This window comes from Trichechus manatus, unplaced genomic scaffold (assembly GCF_000243295.1).
Source record: "Trichechus manatus latirostris isolate Lorelei unplaced genomic scaffold, TriManLat1.0 scaffold00039, whole genome shotgun sequence".
NCBI lineage: Eukaryota > Metazoa > Chordata > Mammalia > Sirenia > Trichechidae > Trichechus > Trichechus manatus.
This window is the reverse complement of record NW_004443975.1, coordinates 3,680,105-3,705,037: the sequence shown is the minus strand read 5'-3', so window position 1 is coordinate 3,705,037 and position 24,933 is coordinate 3,680,105. Positions and strand designations below refer to the sequence as shown.

The window sequence follows — 24,933 nt, the reverse complement described above, 5'->3', positions numbered from 1 at the left end:
AGTCACTCAGATATGGTACAGCAGGGCAGGTCTAGCTGAAGAGGAATTACTGGGAGGGGTTGTTTGTGGCACTTACTACAGCCACCAGGGCGGGTCGATAATCAGTGCAGGGCAGGTTCCAGTAGGCCGTGCCTGTGCTGCATGGTGGTGTGATGTTAAGCGCACGGTGCAGGTAGCCAGGATGTAGCAGGGGATTATTATGTATGGAGCTCAGATGGATATGGTACAGAGAATAGAGGAACAGGAGCCAAAACCATACAAACAAAAAAGAATGCTAGGGGAGCTTGCCGTTGGAGTGGAGAGATGAGAGATTAAGAAATGGAGAAAAACAGAAAGGGAAGACGAAGAAAATAAAATAAAAGTATGAAGAAATAAAAATCAGAAAGGTTAAAGAATCGTAAAGTTCCCAGGGATCCCACCGGTGCAGCTATGAGGTCTGGGGAAGTCGCTGTCAGGTGTTTCAGTACATCCTGGCTAGAAGGCATAGAGGTATACAATGCCAGGTATTCAGGTAACAGAACGAGAAGGAAGATATAGTGAGACGAGAAACTGAGTAATGAAGAAAGACGAAAAAGGGAAAAAGAGGGAAAAGAAAAGAAAACAAATTAAAAAAAAGAACAAGAAAAGCCCCCCAAAAAACAGAAAAGAAATAGAAAAAAAAAACCAATGAAAAAAGAAATGCCCTCAGGGATCCCTCTGCATGTCTGTGCAAGCTGAGGGGGTAGTTTCCTTGCCACGCAGCACCACCTGGCCAGATAGGGCTCCCAACTCAAGAAAAGGAAAAGAAAACAAACAAACAATTCAAAACAAACAAACGAAAGCCCCAGGATCCCACCAGCGCGGCAGCCCAGACTGGGAAGCAGCTCCACACTCAAACTGAGCTCCACAGCCCCTCAGGAAGAAGCAAAGATGGTGCACAGAGCAGGTATTTGAGTGGAAGGAGGGGGAGGTGGTGAGAGGTAAGGAAGAAATCAAAAGAAGCAGAAAAAAAAGCAACAGCAGCAGCCAACAAATGGCACTCAGAGAGCCAGCTAGTGCGGGCTGGTGGAATCCAAGCAGCCGGAGTTTCTCGGACAAGAGACTGTGTCCGCGGGAAGCAGAGGGGGTCGAGTGTGGGTGACGAAGTGTAGGGAGTGGGAAAGCGTATATCACAAATTACCGGAGCTCTGCAGCCCCTCAGGAAGAAGCAAAGATGGCACACAGAGGCAGGTATTTGAGCGAAAGGAGGGGGAGGTGGTGAGAGGTAAGGAAGAAATCAAAAGAAGTGGAAAAAAGCAACACCAGCAGCCAACAAATGGCACTCAGAGAGCCGGCCTGTTCGGGTGTGTGGAATCCAAGCAGCCGGTGTTTCCCGGACAAGAGATTGTGGCTGCAGGAAGCAGAGGAGGCCGAGTGGGGGTGAAGATGGGTGGGGGTTGGGAAAGCGTATATTGCAAATTACTGGTTGTTTTGTCTCCGTCTGGAAGCTCCATGAAGCTGCTTTCTCGTACCCACATTTGCTGGTCTCTGATAGGAGTCCAAGATGGCGGATCCATGCTGTGTTAGCTGGTAGGGACCTCTGCATGAATCTCTCCTCGTTCTCCATTCTCTGTCAGTTTTCTTACTCCATTTGGTGCTTGGCTGAGTTCTTAATCTCTTCATTTGATGTTTTAGGGTTTCAGGATTGTTGTTTTCTCTGTTCGGCTTAGTTTTTCAGATCTTTGCTGTGGAGGGACGGTGTGGTGCATCTGCCTAGAGCGCCGTTTTGCCGGAAGTCAGCAGTGAGTTTTGGGTTAGTGTTCCTGACAAGAATATTTATCCTAAATCTTTAATCATGACACAGTAATCAGGCAAATCTCAATTAAAAGTCACTCTGAAAAACAACTGGCCTGGGGTCTTCAAAAGTATCAGCAACATGGAAGACCCCCAAAAAAGGGGACTAAAGAGGCTAAGTGAAAGTTTGAATGTTCTAGTCCACCGATAGGTGCCTCAGAAGAAAGGCCTGGCAATCTACTTCTGGAGAATCAGTCTGTGGAGCACTGCACCACTCTGACACATGAGGTCACCATGAGTCAGAGTCAACACAACAGCAACTGCTTTTTACCTGGTTTAAAGGGACATAGAGCCCTGGTGGCACAATGATTAAGCAATTGGCTGCTAAACTAAAGGTCTCCTTGGCAGAAAAGACCTGGCGATCTGGTCCAAAAAGATTTTAGCCTGGAAAATCCTATGGGACAATTCTACTCTGTCTTGTAGGGTTGCTGTGAGTCAGAATCAACTTGACAGCACACAATAACAACAACAAAGAGACATGACAACTAAATGCAACAATTGAACATTAATTGGATCTTGGATCCTAAAAAGCCCAAGGATAAAGGACATTACTGGGACAGTTAGGGAGTGTGATGGTTAAGATTGTGTGTCAACTTGGCTGGGCCATTATTCTCAATGTTTTAATGTGATCACTCCCATGATTGAATGTACTGTGAGTAGCCAATCAGATGAAACGGAGTCTCCTTGGGGGTGTGGCCTGCATCTGAATATAAGCAGACGTTCTGGCTCTTTGCTCTCTCTGGATCCTACGGCTGCCTCCTGTTGTCTCATCTCTGGTTCTTGGGACTTGAGCTGTCAGCATATCTGCCAAATTTGGGATTTGTTGATCTTCACACCCTGTGAGCAGAGCCCTGCTCTCTGACCTGCCGATCTTGGGCTCGCCAGCTTCTGTGGCTGCATGACTTGGGAGAGGCTTCTACCCTGATCCACGGACTTGGGACGTTCTAGCCTCTACAATCGAGTGAGCTGTTTCCTTGATATAAATCTCTCTCTATATATATATATTTATACCTTTACTGGTTTTGCTTCTCTAGAGAACCCAGCCTAAGACAGGGAGATTTGAATATTCGCTAATAGGACTATATCAAATGCCAAATTTCCTGTGTCATTGGTTGTTTAGAATAAAGACCTCATAAAAATGCATGCTGAATATTCAGAGACAAACTGTTGTGATGAATAAAAAATTGAATGTGTATCTATATCTATATATACTTATACACATATTCTCTCTTGTGATGAATATATTCATTCAATTCACTGTACTCTTCTTTCAACTTTTCTGTAGATTTGAAAATTTTAATGATAAAATATTGTCAAAAGATTGTTAAAGCAAAACTCTAAGTGTTTTAATTTACAGCAATGGTCTTCCCTGTACCAGATTAAGAATTATCAGGATACTGTTAGCCAGCCAGTTCTCTCTTGTATCTTTTCTGCTGTATCTTTCACAGGTAAACTCACCCTGACCCAAATTCTTGTAAAAACGAAGCATTTATCTTAGCTGAGTTAAAGTAAGCTAATGTAGACTTGTATCAACTAATTCCACATCCAGAGGTGGTCAGTGAGTTGGCCACATCGGTAGCAGAGTGTCTTTTATCTTAATGTCAGTGACTCTGGTATCGCCTTGGGAAAGTTAACTTTTGCCCTGTAAACCCTCGGCTTTCATTACAGCAAGATGCCCTCGATCAGGGTGCAGAATCTGCATTGTTTTCTTTTGAGTGCAGGTCTAATTACATTGATGAGCTGAGAGACCATCTGTTCAGCTTCATTGATTTATGCCCTCAAAGAGCCAAGATCTAAGGAATGAAAGTCAGTGAATTGACTGCAAGAACCCATGTAGATCATCAAGTCCTAATAACTGATCCACTGCATTGGGCAATAAAAGGAAGCTCACGTTCACTCTGAAAATGTCATGTAGGTCTCAATTTAGAAGAATTCTTTCAACCAATATGTGTAGAATCTTTTTTAGCAACAGTGCTGTATCAGTGTAAAAACTAGGAGATGTTTTTAGAAGTTACATGTTTTCAGACTGTAAGTTACTTTTAAAAATATCTATCTTTTATCTAGTGCTTACCATAAACCAAGCACTGAGCAAAGCACTTTCACATAGACCATCTCCTCTAATCTTCTTAAGTGGAAACATTTAAAGAGGTTAGCTGACAGAGCTGGGCTTTGTCTACCTTACTCCAAAGCCTTCCCTCTTAAACATTTCACTACAGTAACACCAAAATCAAGAATGAAGATGTAATATTTTTAAAAGATTCTTATATTTGCCAAAAAAAAAAAAAAAAACCAAACAACAACTACAAAAAAAAAAAAAAAAGGAAAAACACCTTTTAAAGCTAGCAAGTGCATGAACTTTATTTTTTAATAGCTTATAAGAGGGGAACTGCAGATATTTCTTTGAGAAGGTGAAATATTGTTCCCATATTAAAAGGGAAATGTTCATGATTACATTAAGGTTGGAGAGTAAATATATACCATTTAGTAAGAACAGTTGGAAACCTTGGTGGTGAGTTGGGCTGCTAACCAAAAGGTCAGCAGTTCGAATCCACCAGGTGTTCCTTGGAAACCCTATAGGGCAGCTCTACTCTGTCCTATTGGGTCAAATAGACTCGACGGCAATGGGTTGCGTTTTAAGAACAGTTAGAATTCTATTTAAAAATCTATTAACAATGTCAAATGCTTTTTCTTATATTCATTCCACTTGATTTCCATGGACACAGAGTTCAAATCATTTGTAGTTTATCTTAAAATACCATGAAAAAGAGGCAAGAAAAGATCTTTCCTGCATTGTAGCCCTGTAGAGTCAGCATTTTCCCCTTGTTACGTACGAGGTATCAGAAATAGCAGTGCTGCACCTCTGGGAATAGCTCTTTTAGAGATGATAAGCAGGCATTCCAGGGATTTGCTCAGAGGTGAATGTTAATGAAGTCTGCCTACATCTTTCTTTCCTGGCTGGAGAAGTAAGTATAGGATGTCTGTTACTGCATGTAAATGAGTTCTGCATGTATGCTAATTAGATTGGGCCCCTGGAGAGTAGCCAGCTGTTGGTTGTTAAAAGAAATAAAATGGTAGGTCACAGAACTAAATCAAGTCATTTCAAAGCTGATCTCTAGGGGCCTTGTCCTCGCAGGCATAGGAAACAAGCTCTGTGTCAGAGAAGGCACCATCAAGATGCCCAGGTAAAATCAGTGAGAAGGAAAGTGAATTGGAGAGCAAGTTGTTCCTGGGCTTTTCCTGGGAATTCATTACCCAAATACAAGGTAGTCCCTAGACCTGGGATGGTGCCTTAATTTTTATTTTTAGTATAAATTCATAATTTAATTTGATATTTAGTAAAAAATAAATTAATAATTAATTTGGTCTTTGGCTTCTAGGGAATTTTACTCTCCTTCTCATCCAATCTCTTCAGTAGTTCCTTTTAGGTCTTCTTCACCTCTCCCACTTTCTCTATCAAACCAGCAATGATTGTTGTTGTTGTTGTTAGGTGCCGTTGAGTCGGTTCTGACTCATGGTGACCCTGTGTACAACAGAACGAAACAATGCCCGGTCCTGTGCCGTCCTCACAATCGCTGTTATGCTTGAGCCCACTGCTGCAGCCACTGTGTCAGTCCATCTTGTTAAGGGTCTTCCTCTATTTCACTGACCCTCTACTTTACCAAGCATGATGTCCTTCTCCAGGGACTGATCTCTCCTGACAACACGTCCAGGGTATGTAAGGTGTAGTCTTGCCATCGTTGCTTCTAAGGAGCATTCTGGTTGTACTTCTTCCAAGACAGACCTGTTTGTTGTTTTGACAGTGCATGGTATATTCAACATTCTTTGCCAACACCACAGTTCAAAGGTGTCAGTTCTTCTTTGGTCTTCCTTATTAACTGTCCAGTTTTTGCATGCATATGAGGCAATTGAAAACACCATGGCTTGAGTCAGGCACACCTTACTTCTCAAGGTGACATCTTTGCTTTTCAATACTTTAAAGAGGTCTTTTGCAGCAGATTTGCCCAATGCAATGTGTCTTTTTATTTCTTGGCTGCTGCTTCCATGGGTGTTAATTGTGGATCCAAGTAAAATTAAATCCTTGACAACTTCAATCTTCTCTATTTATCATGATGTTGCTTATTGGTCCAGTTGTGAGGATTTTTGCTTTCTTTATGTTGAGGTGTAATCCATACTGAAGGCTGTGGTTTTGATCTTCATCAGTGATTCAAGTCCTCTTCGCTTTCCGCAAGCAAGGTTGTGTCATCTGCATAACGCAGGTTATTAATGAGTCTTCCTCCAATCCTGATGCTCGGTTCTTCTTCATATAGTCCAGCTTCTCGGTATATTTGTTCAGCATACAGACTGAACAGGTATGGTGAAAGGATACAACCCTGACGCACACCTTTCCTGACTTTAAACCACGAAGTATCCCCTTGTTCTGTCCGAACAACTGCCTCTTGATCTATGTACAGGCTCCTCATGAGCACAGTTATGTGATTAGATGCTTCCTAAATTTGGATTTGGCCCAGTTCTCTCTTGATAATCTTATCTACTTCCATGGCTGTTGTGGGTTGTCTCCCAACAAAGATACCTTCAAGTCCTAAACCCCCATACCTGTGAATGTGACCTTATTTGTAAATAGAGACTTTGCAGATGTCATATTAGAGTAAACCAAAAACCTACTGCTGTAGAGTCAATTCCGACTCATAGCAACTCTGCAGGACAGATTAAAACTGCCCTCATAGGGTTTCCAAGGCTGTAAATTTTTATGGAAGCAGACGGCCACATCTTTCTCCCGTGGAGCAGCTAGTGGGTTCGATCCACCGACGTTTCAGTTAGCAGCTTAGCGTTTTAACCACTGCACCACCAGGGCTCCTCATACTAGGTTAAAATAGGCCCTAATTCAATCTGACTAATGTCCTTGTAAGAAGAGGAGCAGAGACGCGAAAGGCAGACTAGACACAGGAATGATGGTCATGTGAAGACAGAGGCAGAGATTGGAGGCATCTACCAGCCAAGGAATGTTGAAGGATGCTGGCCACCAGCAGAAGCTAGGAGGAGGCAAGGGAGAATTCAACTCAGTCTTGGAGCATAGACCTGCCATCACCTTGGTTTCGGACTTCTAGCCCCCAGAACTGTGAGAGAATAAATTTCTGTTATTTTAAGGCACCGGCTTTGTGGGACTTCCTTATGGCAACCCTAGGAGACTAATACAACAGCTTCTATCATCAAGGAAAAAAATCTGAGATGAATGTGTATGGAGTAGGAGGAAAAGGAATAAATGATGCATTAGCCACCTAATTCAAATTTTTTTGACCATTTTTGTACCGTAGACCCCTGTAGCAATCTGTTGAAGCCTATGGATCCCTTCCTTGAATAATGTTTTCAAATGCTTAAAATACATAGGATTACCAAGGAAACCAATAATAATGAAATAAGGTTATCAAAACATTTTTTTAAAAATGTGTGATATACAAATATACTGATGTACTAATGGATAGCCTTCATGTAGTCCAAAGAAGAACACAGCGTCAGGACTGAAGGAAGATTCATTAACAACCTGTGATATGCACATGACTAAGGTACACCTGACCCAAGCCATGGTATTTTCAGTTGCCTCATATGCATGTGAAAGCTGGACAGTAAGAATGGAAGAGACCAAAGAAGAATTAGTGCATGTGAATTGTAGTTTTGGTGAAGAATATTGAATATACAGTGGACTGCAAGAAGAATGAACAAATCTGGCTTGGAAGAAGTACAACCAGAGCGCTCCTTAGAAGTGAGGATGGCAAGACTTGATCTTGCTTACTTTGGTCATGTCATCAGAAAAGACCATTCATTAGAAAAGGAGATCATGTTTGGTAATGTAGAACGTAAGCAAAAACAGGGAAACCCTCAATGAGATAGGCTGACATGGTGGATGCAACAGTGGGCTCAAACATACGAACAGTGACTGTGAGGATGGTGCTGGACTAGGCTATGTTTCGTTCTGTTATACATAACGTTACCATGAGTTGGAGCTAACTTGATGGCCCTAGTTAGCATAAAATAACAAAATATAATGGCACGTCTAAAAAACTAGCATAATTTCAAAGTATTGATGAATACTTGGATACATCTGCAATAACTGTAACGTGGTATGAAAATATCTGTGATTCTTAGTGGTGTCAAAATTACTGCTAATATTTCTGTGATTTGTTGTCTGTGTTCATAACTGAAGGAAATATTATTTTCAGTTAAAGGGCAATACAGATGTAAGATCCAAGTTCATAGATCCCCCTGAATACTACCCATAGATCTAGGGCTGGAATATGAAGTCTAAAGTTTTCCAAAAGAGATTGGAAATCCTGCTGCAGTGAGTTCACCAAACTGCACAGTCTGAGGGCATGGTCCTCCACAAGGCTGCTCTCAGACACCAGCCACAAGTTTGGAGGTCCCAAAGCTACCCTCACTGCTGACCAGCTGGCTACAAATTCAAGGGTTCCCATGACCACCGTCAGGTATGATAATTTGCTGGTATAACTCACAGAAGTCAGGAAAGTTCTACACTTACAATTACGTTTGTACTGTAGTAAAAGAATAAAAATCAGAACTAGCAAAAGCAGAGATACATAGGGGCTGGGAGGGTTGCAGATGGGAAGCTTCCATTGTCCTCAGGGACCCACAGTGTCGAAGTGTGACTTATTCAAAGAATTGTCTACCCAGGAATCTCACTCGAGCTTCAGTGTCTAGGGTTTTTATCGGGGTTTCATTGTATAGACATGAGTGATGAAATCATTGACCATGTGACTGAACTCAATCTCTAGTCTCCCCTCCCCTCTTACAGAGGTTGTGCTGATATCCTGTGGCTCAGAGCCACAACCCTCCAATTACATGGTTGGTCTTTTTGGTGTGGGCTGCTTTCCCATCATGAGTTGCCTTGTTAGCATAAACTATCAGGTGTGGCGCAGGGACTCATCATAAATAACAGAGACAAACCCTCACCCAGGAAATTCCAAGGATTTAGAGGTTATCTCCCAGAAATTGGGGACAAAGGCCAGCCAAACTCTTTATTACACACTTACCTTATTTTTGTGACTAACAGAAGCCATGGGAGATGGTATGAAGAAGGGCTGTGTGGAGCCATCTATAATTATGTGATTATTCTACATTCCTCATGTCATATTTTATCCCTGCTTCTTAGTCCACTGTCTTTCTCAGAGTGTCTTTTATATTGAAGCAAAATTGAAACCGGTCAGTTCCTCTATTTGTTAGCAGCTGTTATGTTTTAGTTTTATTGGCAGGATTCTTTTCAGTTTGTTTCATTGTTTTTTAATTATATTCATTGGCTGTAGGGGAGGCTGAAACTGCCTTATCTGGGGTCATTTTTTCAAACTTTGACATAGATAATTGGACTTAAATGTGAATAGAATTCAAATATCCAGCTTCAACCTCTGTAGCATTGCCTTCAAGATTTTGACCAGTAGATAAAATCGTCTCCTCTCTCCATCTTGTTAACCCTCTCCTGCCTTGGCTCCCCGAGCTCTGCATTCTCCTGACCCTCTTCTGGCTTTTCTGTCTCAGGATCCCTTCTGAATCTTCTAATCTGTTCCACACTCTCTACCAACCAGAAAAATACAGGCATTTCCTGACATCAGGCTTTGGGCCAGTTTTCCCTTGATTATTTTTCTTCTTTGATAGTGTCTTCCAATCCCCACTTTACTTCATTTTCTGTATTTCTTGTCAGTTTTAATGGACCCACCATTTCTCGGTTGTTCAGATTTTAGCAAACTTGGCAGATATCTTTTGGACACTACGGTGCACTAAGCAATATGTTGGATGCTGGGAATACAATACTGAATCACTGGAGTAGGTCCCTGCCTCTGTACACCCTACAATCTATCAAGGAAAGTCAGCCTTGAACACGAAATTCAAGGGGGGAAGCAGGAAGTTTTAAGTAGGCACAGGCAGAGTGTTTAGGTTTATATTTTTAAAAGATAAATCTAACTGCAGTATGGAAAATGGCTTGACCAGAAAAAACAAACTCGTTGCCATCAAGTGGATTCCGACTCATAGCTACCCTACAGAGAGGGTCAAAAATCCATGTACAGAGACAGTTGGAGGTGATTTTAGTAGCCCAGTTAAGAGAAAATATGATGGCCCTCACTATATCTCAGAGTCGTCGTTGGCTCCTATCTGCTTCTCTTAACAACTGATCCTTGGAAACCCTATGGAGCAATTCTGCTCTGTCCTATGGGGTCACTATGAGTCAAAATTGACTCGATGGCATTGGTTTTGGAATTTTAATTATATATTAGGCACTAGGGATTCAGCTATGAATAAAACACATCCCTGTTCTGGAAGCACTTGCTGGTATCTTCATAGGAGTTTGGGGTTTTCTTACCAGGAATTGCAGGAGAATATACATTTATTAAACTGGAGAAGTTGTTCACCCCTTTATGAAAACATCACCTTTTCCCCGGCTAACTCAGAATTGAAAACAGCATAGCCTTAGCTGCAACGTGAAAGAGAGCCAGACACGGTGTATATCTTGTCACTATATAAAAAAGTATAAGAAGTAAAAATGAATTTATTAGAATATTACTGCTTGTGGTTTACTTAGTGCTTGATTATTACTATTATTTCACATGCTCCTCATCTCAGACTTTAATATGCCCTGCGACACGTGGGTTCTTGTAACTTTCTTCTCAATGTCACTTTACACCCTATGCTGGGAAGCATCTCTAGAGGTGTTAAGCAATAATAATAGCATTTATTGAGTTCCAATATATGCCCGACATTGTTCTAGAGAGTGAAGATAGGCAAAACTTAATTTATGGTCTCAAGTAGCTTATAGTAGTACCTTATATAAGAATTGTGTTGCTATAGGAATAAAAAAAAAGAGGGGATATATTACTAAAATAAGATGCTTATATATAAGGTTCTGATTTTTTTTCAAGACTAGTTTGAAACTGGACATTAGGGATAAATACTAAGATTTTCTAAAATATGACAGTTGTGGAAAAAGGAAGCATAAACTCTGAAATCAAAGTAGATTAGCATAGGGGAAATGTAAGAGGCCTTTGGTAGAAGAATAGAAGAGATGAGGAAAGTATATATCAGAAATAGTAAAGAGTATTGTTTTCAGATGTCTTTGTATGCATATATAAATATCTGTGGCTTCAAATTTGACTAGATTTTGTTTGTCTGTTTTTCAAAATCTTTTCTAAGAATTGCCCTGGTGGAAAATATTCCTGAAGGCCTTAACTATTCAGAAAATGCACCATTTCACTTACCACTTTTCCAAGGCTGGATGAATTTACTCAACATGGCCAAAAAGTCTATTGACATAGTATCTTCCCATTGGGATCTCAACCACACTCATCCATCAGCATGTCAGGTAAGCTGCATCCTGTAAGTGTGTAATGGTCTTATTTATGTGTTTTACACTCGCGTATTCTTGTCATCCACTCCTCACCCTATAGTGCGAGTACATCATTATCCTTATGCCCATGTGCCTTTCCTAATCAGATGTTGCTCAGCTCCTACTAGAACGTCAGGCTCTCAAGGACAAAATCATGTTTCATCTTTGCATACAATAGGCTCGAGGCACAGTGTTGCTGTGTTGCACAATTTCAGGGAGCGCCATTCACATCAGAGTCTCCATCGATGGCATGCCCCAGCGTTGTACTTTGCACAACCTGCAAGGTTACAGTTGTAATGCTGTAACTGCTTACTGAGGCATTTTTCTGGTTAATTGGGGTTATAATTTGCCTTTAGGCTATAGAGCCAACTTTGTAAAACAGTAGAATCTCACTTCCCACTATAGCTGTATATTCTAAGCTGTGTCGTATTTGGATGAATAGGAAAAAGAAATGTGCTAATTACACAAAACAACCTTTAGAAAACTGACTAAATGATCTAAACGATTCCAGAGAGAAAGGTTCTGAATTTAAGAAAATGCTCCCAGTGATCTTTTCTTTAGTGTGTTTTTCTTTATATGGGTTGCACCACTGTAGTTTGCACTGCCTATCCAGGCTGCTGTAGCCAAGCGTATGACCGTTGGCCTATCCATAAATGTCCTGCTTGGGTCAAGGGTAAAACTCAGTTTGTCTCTTTGTATAGAAAATGTGCTGTCGTTGAGCCTGCGACCATTACCTCATTGGTGCTTTGAAGTCTGTTATTCAATTTTACTATTTTAAAATCAAAAGATGTCAGAAGCTAGATGAAAACAAACAAGAAGACAAAATATCATACTAAAGAAGAATTGAATCAGTTTATTAATCGTGTTCTGTACGTCTCCACCTGTACTGATTGAACAGGTACTTCAGGTATCTCTTGCCACATAATACATTATCCCAAAACTTAGTGGTTTAAAAAATAGCAATTGTTTATATATTCATGATTCTGGGCAGGGTTTGGCAGAGATGACGTATCTCTACTCCACAGAGTGTTGAATGGGGTGACTTGCTGGAGGCCGGAGGATCCAAGAAGGCTTTCCTCAAACATCTGGCATCTCAGGTGGAGTGGCTGGAATATCTGAGGGCTGGCTAGATTGCTCTCTCTGTATATAGTCTCATCATTCAGTAGATTAGTCTGAGCTCTTTACATGTTGGCTGGATCCTAAGAGGGCAAGAGCAGAACCTATGAGATCTCTCTAAAACTTGGGGTTGGAAATTCCAAAATGTTGCTTTCACTTTATTGATCAAAGCAAGTCACAAGTTCAAGATAGGCAGAGCAATATTGTGTACAGGAATGAGAATTGTTAACAACCGTCTTTGGAAATAATATGCCACAGTCCACCCGCTGGACATAGTAATCCACATGTTTCCCAAATGCAAAATATACTCACATCATACCCCAAAACTTTTATCCCATTACAACAAAGGCTTAATGCCCAGGAACTCTTCATCTGCTTCAGGTCTGGATCTAGATGTGCCTTCTTATGTGCAAATCTCTTCATTTGGAAACCTGTGAACTCGAAAGACAAATTATCTGCCCTCTACAAACACACACACATACTCCCAACATACAGTGGTTTGACAGGGATAGAATAACTACTACAGACACCTCTGTTCAAAAGGGGAAAATTGGAGAGTGCACATCAGTCATTGGTCCATAGCAATTTTGAAATCCAACCAGGCACATGTCACCAGGTTCTCTAAATCTAGACCAGGGAATATTTCTAGATAGGACTGAGTTCTGCTGTCTAGGAGTATTTTCCTCTTCCCTTGTTCTCAGAGGCTTTTGGCTTGACCTCTGCATTGTTCTTCTTTGTCCATAAGAAATGGCCTATGTTTGCTTCTGACTTATTTCTTAGCCTGTTTTCTGCCAGTAGAAATTTGAGGCCGCAGAGACCTCTCTTCATTTCAAACCATCTCTGTCACTTTTTAGTCCAAATGGTACAACTCCTTAAAAACTTTGTAGACTTTCTATGTATCAAGTTTTAATCCACTGTATTGGTAATAAGTCATACCCACAAAGATCTTGCAGACAGGTCTTCCTCTACTTTGGACTGTGACTCAAGGTGCTGGAGGACATAACCCTTAAAATACTAGTAACCCTTTTGTCTAGCTGGGATGGTCTAGGAGGCACCATTTTAAGTCCTTCAGAGATCTTAACAAGGGGTCTTACAGCCACACCCTTGGTTTGTTCTTTACCCTGAGGCCATTTCTTAACTTTGAGAATATTTTGATGAATGGAGAAACCGTCATAGACTCTGTATTTTCTCTAAATTCATCACGGAAACTAAATAGTTCCTTATTTAGTTCATATTTTCTTTTTTTATAATACCTTATCATACACCACTGAAACTGTGATATTCTACTGAATCTACAAGTTCATTAATTATATTTTCTCTTTCACGTTACCTCAGACAATAGTGTTGTCAAATATTTTGCTATTATGTGATGTGGATCTCCCTTTCATGCTCTTTCAGCCACCACTAACAGAAGGACTCTCCAGCCTCGACCACCATCAAGTCCCAAAGGCAATACTACATACTTTAGGTTTGGCTACAGCAGCATCCCACTTCCAGATACCAGTTTCTGTTTCAGTTATCTATGATTATATAACTTATGTGTTATTATTTCTTATGATTCTGTAGGTTGACTATACAGTCCTTTTATTTGTTGTTGCTGGTGGGATTACTCATGTAGCTGCATTCAGGTGGGAGATGGGCTGGGGCTGGACTATCTGAAAGCTGGCCAACTCTCTTTCTCCCTAAGTGGTCTTTCATTCAGTAATCAAACTCAAACTTTTTGTATGGTGGCTGGATCTCAAGGGGAAGAAAGTGAAATTGACAAGACTCCTTAATGCCTGGGCTCCTAGAACATTACTTCTGCCGCATTCTGGTCAAAGCAAGTCACAAGGCCAGCCCGTATTCAAGAGATTCCAGGAGTAGCAGGCACGAGTAAGAATGGGAAGAATTGCTGCCAGCTGACTTTGGAAACAATCTGCTACAGCAGGCATGGTCTAATGGTATAGCAAGAGATAGTTCAAGCTGTCCTTCCTTAGTCCTAGACAAGGCCAGCACATGGCCACTGAAGTAGTTTAACTTGGTGAGCCAGGGAGTGTATTTGAGACCAGACTAGCACAAGCATCCTTGCTGTTTCAGCAGGAACTGTCAGTACCTCCCTTCTACCTCATGTGCACCACTGCAGATCCAGGTATGCTAATCACACAACGGGAAGATTTGCATTTAGACTTAGATGTCATGACCTGATGCCACCATAGAGGCATCATAATATCTTCTCTGATATGCTGTCCATTGGGAATGCTGTGTTTTTCTCTCCAACTACAAACTGATCTTTGCTAAGTGGCTTTATTTTTACCCTAAGTTATTGTTTCTCTCAGATCCTGCCGTAAATCCTGGTTGGCTTTCAGGATTCTTATAATCAGTCTAGATTCGTGGTCCATTGGGTTTGGAGGCACTTGGGAACATGCAGCATTCTCCAGGTGCCCAGTGAGTCCATTTGCAGGATTCAAGGGGATTCTGGAAGCTGGGATTATAGAGAGGAGCACCTGGTAGTTCTGGCCAGCTCAGGGATGGATGTAAGATGGTTCAAACCAGTAGCATACAGGCACTCAGATGGCTTTATGGGAAAGTTAGAATACCTGAATGGGTGGTTTAGTCCCCTTCTTTAAGATGGACGTGATTCTTCAGAGGAGTCTAAGGATGTCTGACCCTTCCTTGCTTTAAACCTGACCCTTCTTCCTAGTCCTTCAGGTGTGAGCTAAATTCTTGCTACTCCAAGTGTGGCCCCAGGACCCGCAGCATCTTTATTACCTGGGAGCTTTTAAGAAATGCAGAATCTCAGCACCGCCCCCACTTGAATCAGAATCTGAATTTTTATAGGATCCCCAGGTGATTCATATGCACAAAAAAAAGTTTGAGAAGCACTGAGCTAAACCCTTCTGACCTCACCTATGAGCTCAGCAAACCTTCCTAGGTGTTCAGACTATCTAGCAGAAACGGGTCATCAGGGAATGACATAGATTTTCTGTGTCAAGTTTCCTGAAGTTTCATAATGGGGTGACACTGTCCTCCTCTGCTTTGCTCACAGAGAAGTGGTAAAATGGAAGGTGCAGGACAGGGAACAAGTCTGTTTTGTATAACAGTACTTAGTACAGTGACTTGATACATACAGTTGGTGTTGTTATGTTATTGTTAGTTGCCCTTGAGTTGGTCCCGGAAATGCACTACAGAAGGAAATGCTGCCTGATCCTGCACCATCCCCATGATCAGTTATAGATTGGACCTTTATGATCCAGAGGGTTTTCATTGGCTGATTTTGGAAGTAGATTGCCAGGCCTTTCTTCCTAGTTTGTCTTATCTGGAAGCTCCACTGAAACCTGTTCAGTATCATAGCAACACACAGGCCTCCACTGACAGATGGGTGATGACTGCATATGAGGTGCATTGGCTGGGAATCAAATTCAGGTCTGCCGCATGGGTGAAGGTGAGAATTCTACCATTAAATTCTCCCATTGAGTTACCATTGCCCCCTGATACATGCTAGGTGCTCAGAAATACTTGAATATTTGTGAATGGATTGGTTAACTTGAGAATAAATTGAGATGACTGTTATTAATGTGGAAGGAACTCAGTTCAAGTGACTCCAAAAACTAGCCTACTGCCAACAAATAGAATTTTTTTAATTTGCTACCACTGACCTCACTATTATTGAACCCACAGGACAACCCTTTTAGGAGACTCCAGTTTGAACTAATGATCTTCTGGTGGAGCCATACTGCCCTGCCAAACCTCTACCACACCTCTTTGCTGCCTCTCATTCTCCTAATAGCACCAGATTCCTCTATAGTTTCAAACCAACTGGTTTTCTGTAGTTTTGAGCCTAATTTCACTTTGCCTCTTCACAAAGGAGAAACCTGCATTTGCAGAAATGAAGGACACCAAAAAACCAAACTTGTTGCCATCAAGTCGATCCTGACTCATAGCAACACTGTAGAACAGAGTAGAACTACCTTATAGGGTTTCCACGGAGCAACTGGTGGATTCGAACTGCTGACCTTTTTTGTTAGCACCTGAACTCTTAACCACTGCGCCACCAGGGCTCCAAATGAAGGATAGGGGGCCTTTATCTGCTTTGGAAATTAAATGGATTCAAGCCAACTGTGAGACTGATCTTGTGAACAGCGCTCCCCCACAGTATCATGCTCTGTAGTAACTGGTAAACCATTGGATGGAACAAGGTTAAAAACAATGCTTGGATATTTCTTACGTAGGCAACATAGTGGATGTTCTTCTTTCCTCTGGTCTGTTAGGGGCCTAGTGGCTGCCCCTGCATAATCCCATATATTGATCCCCACTGGTCAGGCACCAAGCATGGACTGGGGTCTTTAAAGAGAGAGCAAGAATGTGGATGAGAGAGTGTTTGGTGCCTGATCTGTTCCCTTTCCCATTTTCCCCCACTTACCCACTCAATTTCCAAAACAATATTCTCAACAGGGCTTAGAATTTAAAGGGTCCAGGGGAGCTTGTCTAAATATCACATCTTTTGACTGTTGAAAGATTATTTTTAAAGAGCTGGGTCCCCTCCTTCCTGTCCTGCCACCATGATCAGGAATGGAGAAAGGAAAACAAGTGCTTGCTGCCATGTTGTTCTCTTTGGGTGCAGTTTAAGCATCCGTATCCTGTTCTCTTCCAGGCACAACTAAAACAAGAAGGTACTGGGTGAAAGTTGGTTTAACTTAAATGTTACCTGATTTAATCTTTCTAACGGAATAGGAAATTCAAGACTCTACCCAACATTTCAAACTTTGAACAAACCAGTCTTTGGCCCTGTAAGCAAGCTTTTATTTTTACCAAGACTTTATAAATATTGGGTTATATTCACTGATGGGCTTATTGCATACAAAAAAAATGCTGGGAAGAAAATTCACACCCTAATTACTCAGGTGAGCCTCATTTACATTTTCTTTAAGATGTTCTGCTACCAAATACTGTCACTCATAAATACGTGTGATAAAAATTGACTCGGGTTCACAGGCTTATTTTCCATTAATACATTTCTTGAAGGAAATATTTTTATTTGAGGGAGTAGAGCAGTCAAACATGTCATTTACTTCTAAACCAGCAGAGCCTGAAAAATCCTAAATGGAAATCATAAGTGGCACATAGATAAACAGGAACTACAATTGAAAGCAGCATGTCTATTTGTTAAAACGCAGTTATACGCAAAATGCACCAAGGGAAGGCCTAGCTCAGCAGAGAACAGCCCCAAGCACAGGTGAACACGGCGCATCTGTGTGTCATCTCTTTCGTGAGAGTGAGCGATGGCTGCCATTAAAAAGAATAATGGATACCTGCTTTTCCTCGTTTGCATGGAATCAGACACGTTCATTAAAAGGTATTTTTATTGGTGGCTCCCAAAGAGTTGCAGTTTGAATTCCCATTCAGTCTTTCCTACGACCTGCTCTGTGTCGTTACGCTCTTTGTGTTGTCAGTCTCTTGGTGTTTGTTTCCTTCTGTGTTAAAGAAAACTAGACCGTGACCTTCTGTGTCATAAACATGCGAAGGCTAGGGAGGTCTACATTTTCATGGCGACCGTATTTTCAGATTTAACCAAAATACATGGGCAGGCAAAGGTTTGTGTTTCTTTCTGTCTGTATGATTAGGTTTAGACCTTGAAGTATTGAAATTTCTCGGACAATTTGATTGCTAATTTATGGGATAAAATGATGGGAATTTATAAATTCAGACTGTACAGGACAAACCAGGAAATGTGGCTGATGGAGGCTTATTCGTGGAGCTACCTAATTCTTTGGGTAAAAGAAATCTCAATTTTCCATGACTTCACTGTAAGGAACCAAAGCAAATAGTTGATGAGCTACAACAACTGAATCTTAACGAGATACATGTATGTGAAGTCAGTTAGTTACTGGTCTACACTGAGCCATGATTGCCGACTGAAGATACACCACAGTTGTTTAATTTTGAAACACTGTGAAGTTTTTAATGGAACAGTATTTGTTCAATTGAGTGACTAACATGTATGAAAGAAAGCTCAATGATCCAGGAGCTTGCTTCGGCAAGCACAAACCAGGATCCTGTGGAGAGCAGAGTATGTGGTAGGCAGACTCTTAGAAAGAGTGTAGAAATGAGCCAGGAGAGTAGTTTATATTTCCTTTTCCCTACTTATTAGCTGTGTGAACCTGAGCAGGACACTAAGCTTTGTGCCTCAGTTTGGTCATTAGCAAAATCAAGGTAGTAACAGTAACTACCTCTTAGGTTGTCTTGTGGATTAAATTAGTTAAGGTATGTAGAGTCTAGAACAGTGCTTGACCACCGTAATGCCTGTATTATCATTATCGTTGTTATCATTCACATTCACTTATTTGTGTGCACACTGCAACTCTAGTTCAAGTCAGTTTAATTCTACTAACAAGTAATGAGTTCTTATTATGGACATTACAGTGTGCTAGAAACTGGGATGTTTACTGTGTAAAATTTCAAAAGAACATGGCAACCCCACGTGTGTAGAGTAGAACTGTACTCCATAGGGTTTTCAGTGACTAATTTTTTAGAGGTCGATCACCAGAGCTTTTTTCTGAGGTGGCTTTTGGTGGACTTGAACCTTCAACTTTTTGTTTAGCAGCTGAGGGATTCCAGTAAAATTAAAAGGGGAGTATAATTTCTACAAATGTGAGACTCTGGATAGATAAGAGAGATTAGAAAATCATCACTGTCTATGGAATTCTGATTTTCACTTGATTTATTAATTGCAAGTCTCTACACATACACACAAAGAGTCTTGCTGTCACTCATTTGCTCAAGCAGTTCTTGGTTAACTTCACCCATCCAGAAACTTCGATTCCATCCTTGGTGAAGTAGGGGGCAGCGGGGGGACACTTCAGTTTTGTTAAGATGTGGAAGGACTCACCCCCTCACTACTCCCAAAGCAACTTCCATTCTCACAGCTTCTATAAGCTTAAGAATACCTTTTGACCTCTCCATTTGTCTTGAAATTCTTGATCAATCGACATCTGGCAAAGTTGTTATCTGATGAGATTGTTACACATTTGATCTTAGAGCAGTGTCACTTAGTAGAAAATAACCTACAACTCCAGTCTGGATTTACTGAGGTTCCTTATTTGGCTCAATTCAGAATCTGTTGTCTTGTTTATTTGCAGCCTCAGGGCTTAGTTTTACAGGAAAAGTAAATTAGCATCCTTATTAAGGAGGCAGGTACTGTAGTGGAAAGGCCAAAGGGTTGGAATCAAACAAATTTGACTTGACTAATGGTTTAGTATTAGTGGTCACATTGGGAAAATGCCATAATCCCTCTGATCCTTAGTTGTATCATCTGTAAATAAGTATAAAACCTAAAAAAGTCTGTTACTGTTGAGTCGATTCCTACTCACAGCAACCCTGTAGGACAGAGTAGAACTGCCCCATAGGATTTCCAAGGAGCAGCTGGTGGATTCTAACTGCTGACCTTTTGGTTAGCAGCCTGACCTCTTAACCATTTGCCACCAGGGCTCATGTTATATACTAGTTTATGCAAAATATTCTACTGGTCATTAGATGATCACTAACTCCAGAGCTCTATAAACAGGTATAGTAATGCCTATATCATTTGATTGCTTTGTGAATGTGACTAGATAATATATGTGAAAAAACAAATATAAAACTTAAAAAGGATAGTTGCTGTTTTCATTTTTATGTTTTTTTTTCTAGCACAAGATACTTACTTTCAAATGTTGTGGATACTTTCTTTATCCTTAAATTCTTCATTGAAGTTCTTTTTTTTTAAATTGTGATGGAAATATACATACCAAAACATTTGCCGATTCAACAATATCTATATGTAAAATTCAGTGACCTTGATTACATTCTTCATATTGTGCAACCATTATCATTATCTTTTCTGAGTTATTATTACACTACCATTAAAATAAGCTCAATGCCCCCTAAGCAAAAACTCCCTCTTCCCCCCTTCCTCCTGCACTAACAATTGTTTTGTCTATATTTGCTTATTTCATATAAGTGAGATCATACACTATTTGTCCTTTTCCCCGTTGCTGCCAAGTGGATTCCGACTCATAGTGACTCTGTAGAACAGGGTAGAACTGCTCCATAGAGTTTCCAAGGCTGTAAGTTTTATGGAAGCAGACGGTCACATCTTTCTCCCACAGAGCAGCTGGTGGGTTCGAATCACAAACTTTTCAGTTAGCAGCTGAGCACTTAACAACTGTGCCATCAGGGCTCCTATTTGTCCTTTATGACTGACTTATTTCACTCAACATAATGTTTTCAAGGCTTATCCATGTTGTAGCATGTATCGGGTCTTCATTTCTCTTTATGGCTGAGTAATATTCCACTATACGTATATAATGAGCCCCAGAGCACAATGATTAAACTCTCAAGAGTTTAACCAAAAGGTTAGGAGGCAGTTCGAACCCAAATGACTCCACAGGAGAAAGACCTGACAATCTGCTTTTGTAAAGATTACAGCCAAGAAAGCCCTATGGGGCAGTTCTACTCTGTCACATAGGGTCGCTATGAGTTGGAATCCACTCGACAACAACCGTTCATCTATTGTTGGACATTTCAGTTATTTCCAGCTTTTGGCTATTGTGAAAAATACAGGTTTCTGTTTGATTCCGGCTTTCACTTCTTCTACGTATATACTAGGTTTGCTGGGTCATATGGCAGTATCTATGTTCAACTTTTTGAGGAACTGCCAGACTGTTTTCCATAGTTGCTGTACTATTTTACATTCCCACTAGCAATGGATGAGGGTTTCGATTTCTCCACATCCTTGTTGATGCTCGTTGTTTTCTATTTTCTTGATCATTGCCATTCTAATGAGGATGAGATGATATCTCATTGTGGTTTTGATCTGCATTTCCTTAATGACTTGAGAATCTTTTTATGTGCTTGTTGACCATTTGAATATCTTCTCTGGGGAAATGTCAGTTCAACTCCTTTGTCCATTTTTTGATTGGGTTGCTTGTCTTTTATTATTAAGCTGTAGAAGTGATTTATGTATTTTGGGTATTAGACCTTTATTGGATAAATGATTCCTGAATATTTTCTCCCAATCTGTAGATTGTCTTTTCACTTTGTTGATAAAGTCCTTTAATAAAAATGAGTATTTAATTTTTATGAGGTTCCATTTATCTATTTTGTCTTTTGCTCCTTGTCTCCTTGTCTTTTGCTCCTGTATGACAGTACATTGTTAAAAACTAGGTTCCACAACCATTCCCCTGTATTTTCTTCTAAGAATTTTATGGTTTTCGTTTCACATTCCACCTTTCATGTGTGGGGTGGCTTCATGTTGTTGTGATGCTGGAAGCTCTGCCACTGTTATTTCAAATACCAGCATGGTCACCTATGCTTGACAGATTTCAGCGGAGCTTCCAGACTAAGACAGAAGGACCTGGGAATCTACTTCTAAAAAAATTGGCCAGTGAAAATCTTATGAATAGCAGTGGAACTTTGTCTGATATAGTGCCAGAAGATGAGCCCCTCAGATTGGAAGGCACTCAAAATACGACTGGGGAGGAGCTGCCTCCTCAAAATAATGACATAGATGGAGTCAAGCTTTCGAGACCTTCATTTACTAATATGGCACTGCTCATTAATAATCAGAACATGGAATGTACAAAGTGTAAATCTAGGAAAACTGGAAGTTATCAAAAATGAAATGCAACACTTGAAGATAGATATTCTATGCATTAGTGAGCTGGAAGGAACTGGTATTAACCATTTTGAATCAGACAATCATATGGTCTACTATACCAGGAAAGACAAATTGAAGATAAATGGCATCAAATTCATTGTCAAAAAGAACATTTCAAGATTTATCCTGAAGTACAACTCTGTCAGTGATAGGATAATATCCATACACCTACAAGAAGGACCAGTTAATACAATTATTATTCAAACTTATGCACCAACCACTAATGCCAAAGGTGAAGAAATTGAAGATTTTTACCAACTTCTACAGTCTGAAATTGATCAAACATGCAGTCAAGATGCATTGACAATTACTAGTGACTGAAATGCAGACGTTGGAAACAAAGAAGAAAGATCTGTAGTTGGAAAATATGGCCTTGGTAATAGAAATGATGCTGGAGATCACGATACAATTTTGCAAGAACAACGACATATTCATTGCAAATATCTTCTTTCAACAACATAAATGGCTACTGTACACATGGACCTCACTGTATGGAATACACAGGAATCAAAACAACTACATCTGTGGAAAGAGACGATGGAAAAGCTCAATATCATCAGTCAGAACAAGGCCAGAGTCCTGCTGCAGAACAGACCATCAATTACTCATATGCAAGTCCAAGTTGAAGTTGAAGAAAATTAAAAGAAGCCTACAAGAGCCAAAGTACAACCTTGAGTATATCCCACCTGAATTTAGAGACCATCTGGAGAATAGATTTGACGTACTGGACACTAATGATGGAAGACCAGATGAGTTGTGGGATGACATCAAGGACATCATACATAAAGAAAGCAAAAGGTCATTACAAAAACAGGAAAGAAAGAAAAGACCAGAACTGATGTCAGAAGAGACTCTGAAACTTGCTCTTGAACATAGAGTGAAAGGAAGAAATGATAAAGTAAAAAAGCTGAACAGAAAATTTCAGAGGGCAGCTTAAGAAGACAAAATAAAGTATTATAATGACATGTGCAAAGACCTGGAGTTAGAAAACCAAAAGGGAAGAACATGACACTTCTCAAGGTGAAAGAACTGAAGAAAAAATTCAAGCCATGAGTTGCAATATTGAAGGATTTTATGGGCAAAACACTGAATGATGCAGGAAGCAACAAAAGAAGATAGAAAGAATACAGAGTCACTGTACCAAAAAGAATTGGTCAATGTTCAACCATTTCAGGAGGTAACATATGATCAAGAACCAATGATACTGGAAAAAATCCAAGCTGCACTGAAGGCTTTGGTGAAAAACAAGGCTCTAGGAATTGACCAAATACTAATATGTGATGTTTCAACAAATGGATGCAATGATGGAAATACTCATTTATCTATGCCAAGAAATTTGGAAGATAGCTACCTGGCCAACCAACTAAAAGAGATCTATATTTGTGCCCAACAGAATGTAGGTGATCCAACAGAATGCAGAAATTATCAAACGATATCATTAATATCAAAAGCAAGTAAAATTCTGCTGAAGATAATTCAAAAACGTTTGCAGCACTACATTGACAGGGAACTGTCAGAAATTCAAGCCGGATTCAGAAGAGGACGTGGAACAAGGGATATCACTGCTGATGTCAGATGGATCTTGACTGAAAGCAGAGAATACCAGAAAGATGTTTACCTATGCTTTATTGATTGTGCAAAGGCATTCGACTCTGTGGATCCTAACAAATTATGGATAATATGGTGAAGAATACGAATTCTGGAACACTTAATTGTGCTCATTTGGAACCTGTACATAGACCAAGAGGCAGTCGTTCTAACAGAAAAGGGGATACTGTGTGGTTTAAAGTCAGGAAATGTCTTTGTCAGGGTTGTATCTTTTCACCATACTTATTCAATCTGCATGCTGAGCAAATACTCCGAGAAACTGGACTATATGCAGAAGAACAGGGCATCAGGATTGAAGGAAAACTCATTAACAACCTGCGATATGCAGATAACACAACCTTGCTTGCTGAAAGCAAAGAGGACTTGAAATACCTATTGATGAAGATAGGCCTTCAGTATGGATTATACCTCAACATAAAGAAAACAAAAATCCTCACAACGGGACCAATAAGCAACATCATGATAAATGGAGAAAAGATTGAAGTTGTCCAGAACTTCATTTTACTTGGATCCACAATCAACGCCCATGGGAGCAGCAGTCAAAAAGTCAGACAACGTATTGCAGTGAGAAAATCTTTTGGAAAAGACCTCTTTAAAATATTGAGCCATGGTGTTTTCAGTATCACCTCATAATGCATGTGAAACCTGGACAATGAATAAGGAAGACCAAACAAGAAATGACCCCTTATAATTGTGGTGCTGGCAAAGAATATTGAATATACCATGGACTGCCAAAAAAATGAACAAATTTGTCTTGGAAGAAGTAAAACCAGAATGCTGCTTAGAAGCAACGATGGCAAGACTTTGTCTCATATACTTGTTTTTGTTTTTTGTTTGTTTATTGTTGTAGTTTCAGTGAAAGTTTACATTTCAAGTTAATGTCTCATACAAAATTTATACATACCTTGTTATGTGACCCTAATTGCTGTCCCCACACTGTGACAGCACACTTCTTGTTTCCACCTCTGATTTCCCATGTCCATTCAACCAGGTCTTAACCCTCTCTGCCTTCTCACCTCACCGCTGGACAGAATCTGCCCACTTAGTCTCAAGTATCTACTTGAGCTAAGAAACAAACTCTTCGTGAGTATCATTTTATGTCCTCACAGTCCAGTCCAATCTTTGTCTGAAGAGTTGCCCTCGGAAATTGTTTTAGTTCCGGGCTGACAGAGAGTCCAGGGGCCATGTTTTCTGGGGTTCCTCCAGTCTCAGTCAGACCATTAAGTCTGATCTTTTTACTAGAATTTGAGTTCTGCACCCCACCTGTCTCCTGCTCCATCAGGGACTCTCTGTTGTGTTCTCTGTCAAGGCAGTCATTGGTGGTAGCCAGGCACCATCTAGTTCT

The 24,933-nt window shown here is 40.4% G+C and overlaps 1 protein-coding gene across 4 annotated transcripts in view; it reads left to right on the top strand.

The window, feature by feature from the left end:
- The window catches only part of PLD5 (phospholipase D family member 5), a 413,275-nt gene that overhangs the window by 221,839 nt on the left and 166,503 nt on the right, over nucleotides 1–24,933 (top strand). For 3 of the 4 annotated variants that reach the window (XM_012555426.2, XM_004375857.2, XM_004375858.2), the window contains exon 3: nucleotides 11,002–11,170. The exons of the other annotated variant lie outside the window; for it this stretch is intronic. In XM_012555426.2, coding sequence (XP_012410880.1) covers nucleotides 11,002–11,170 — 169 coding nt within the window. The remainder of the gene's footprint in view (nucleotides 1–11,001; nucleotides 11,171–24,933) is intronic. 4 annotated transcript variants of the gene reach the window in all.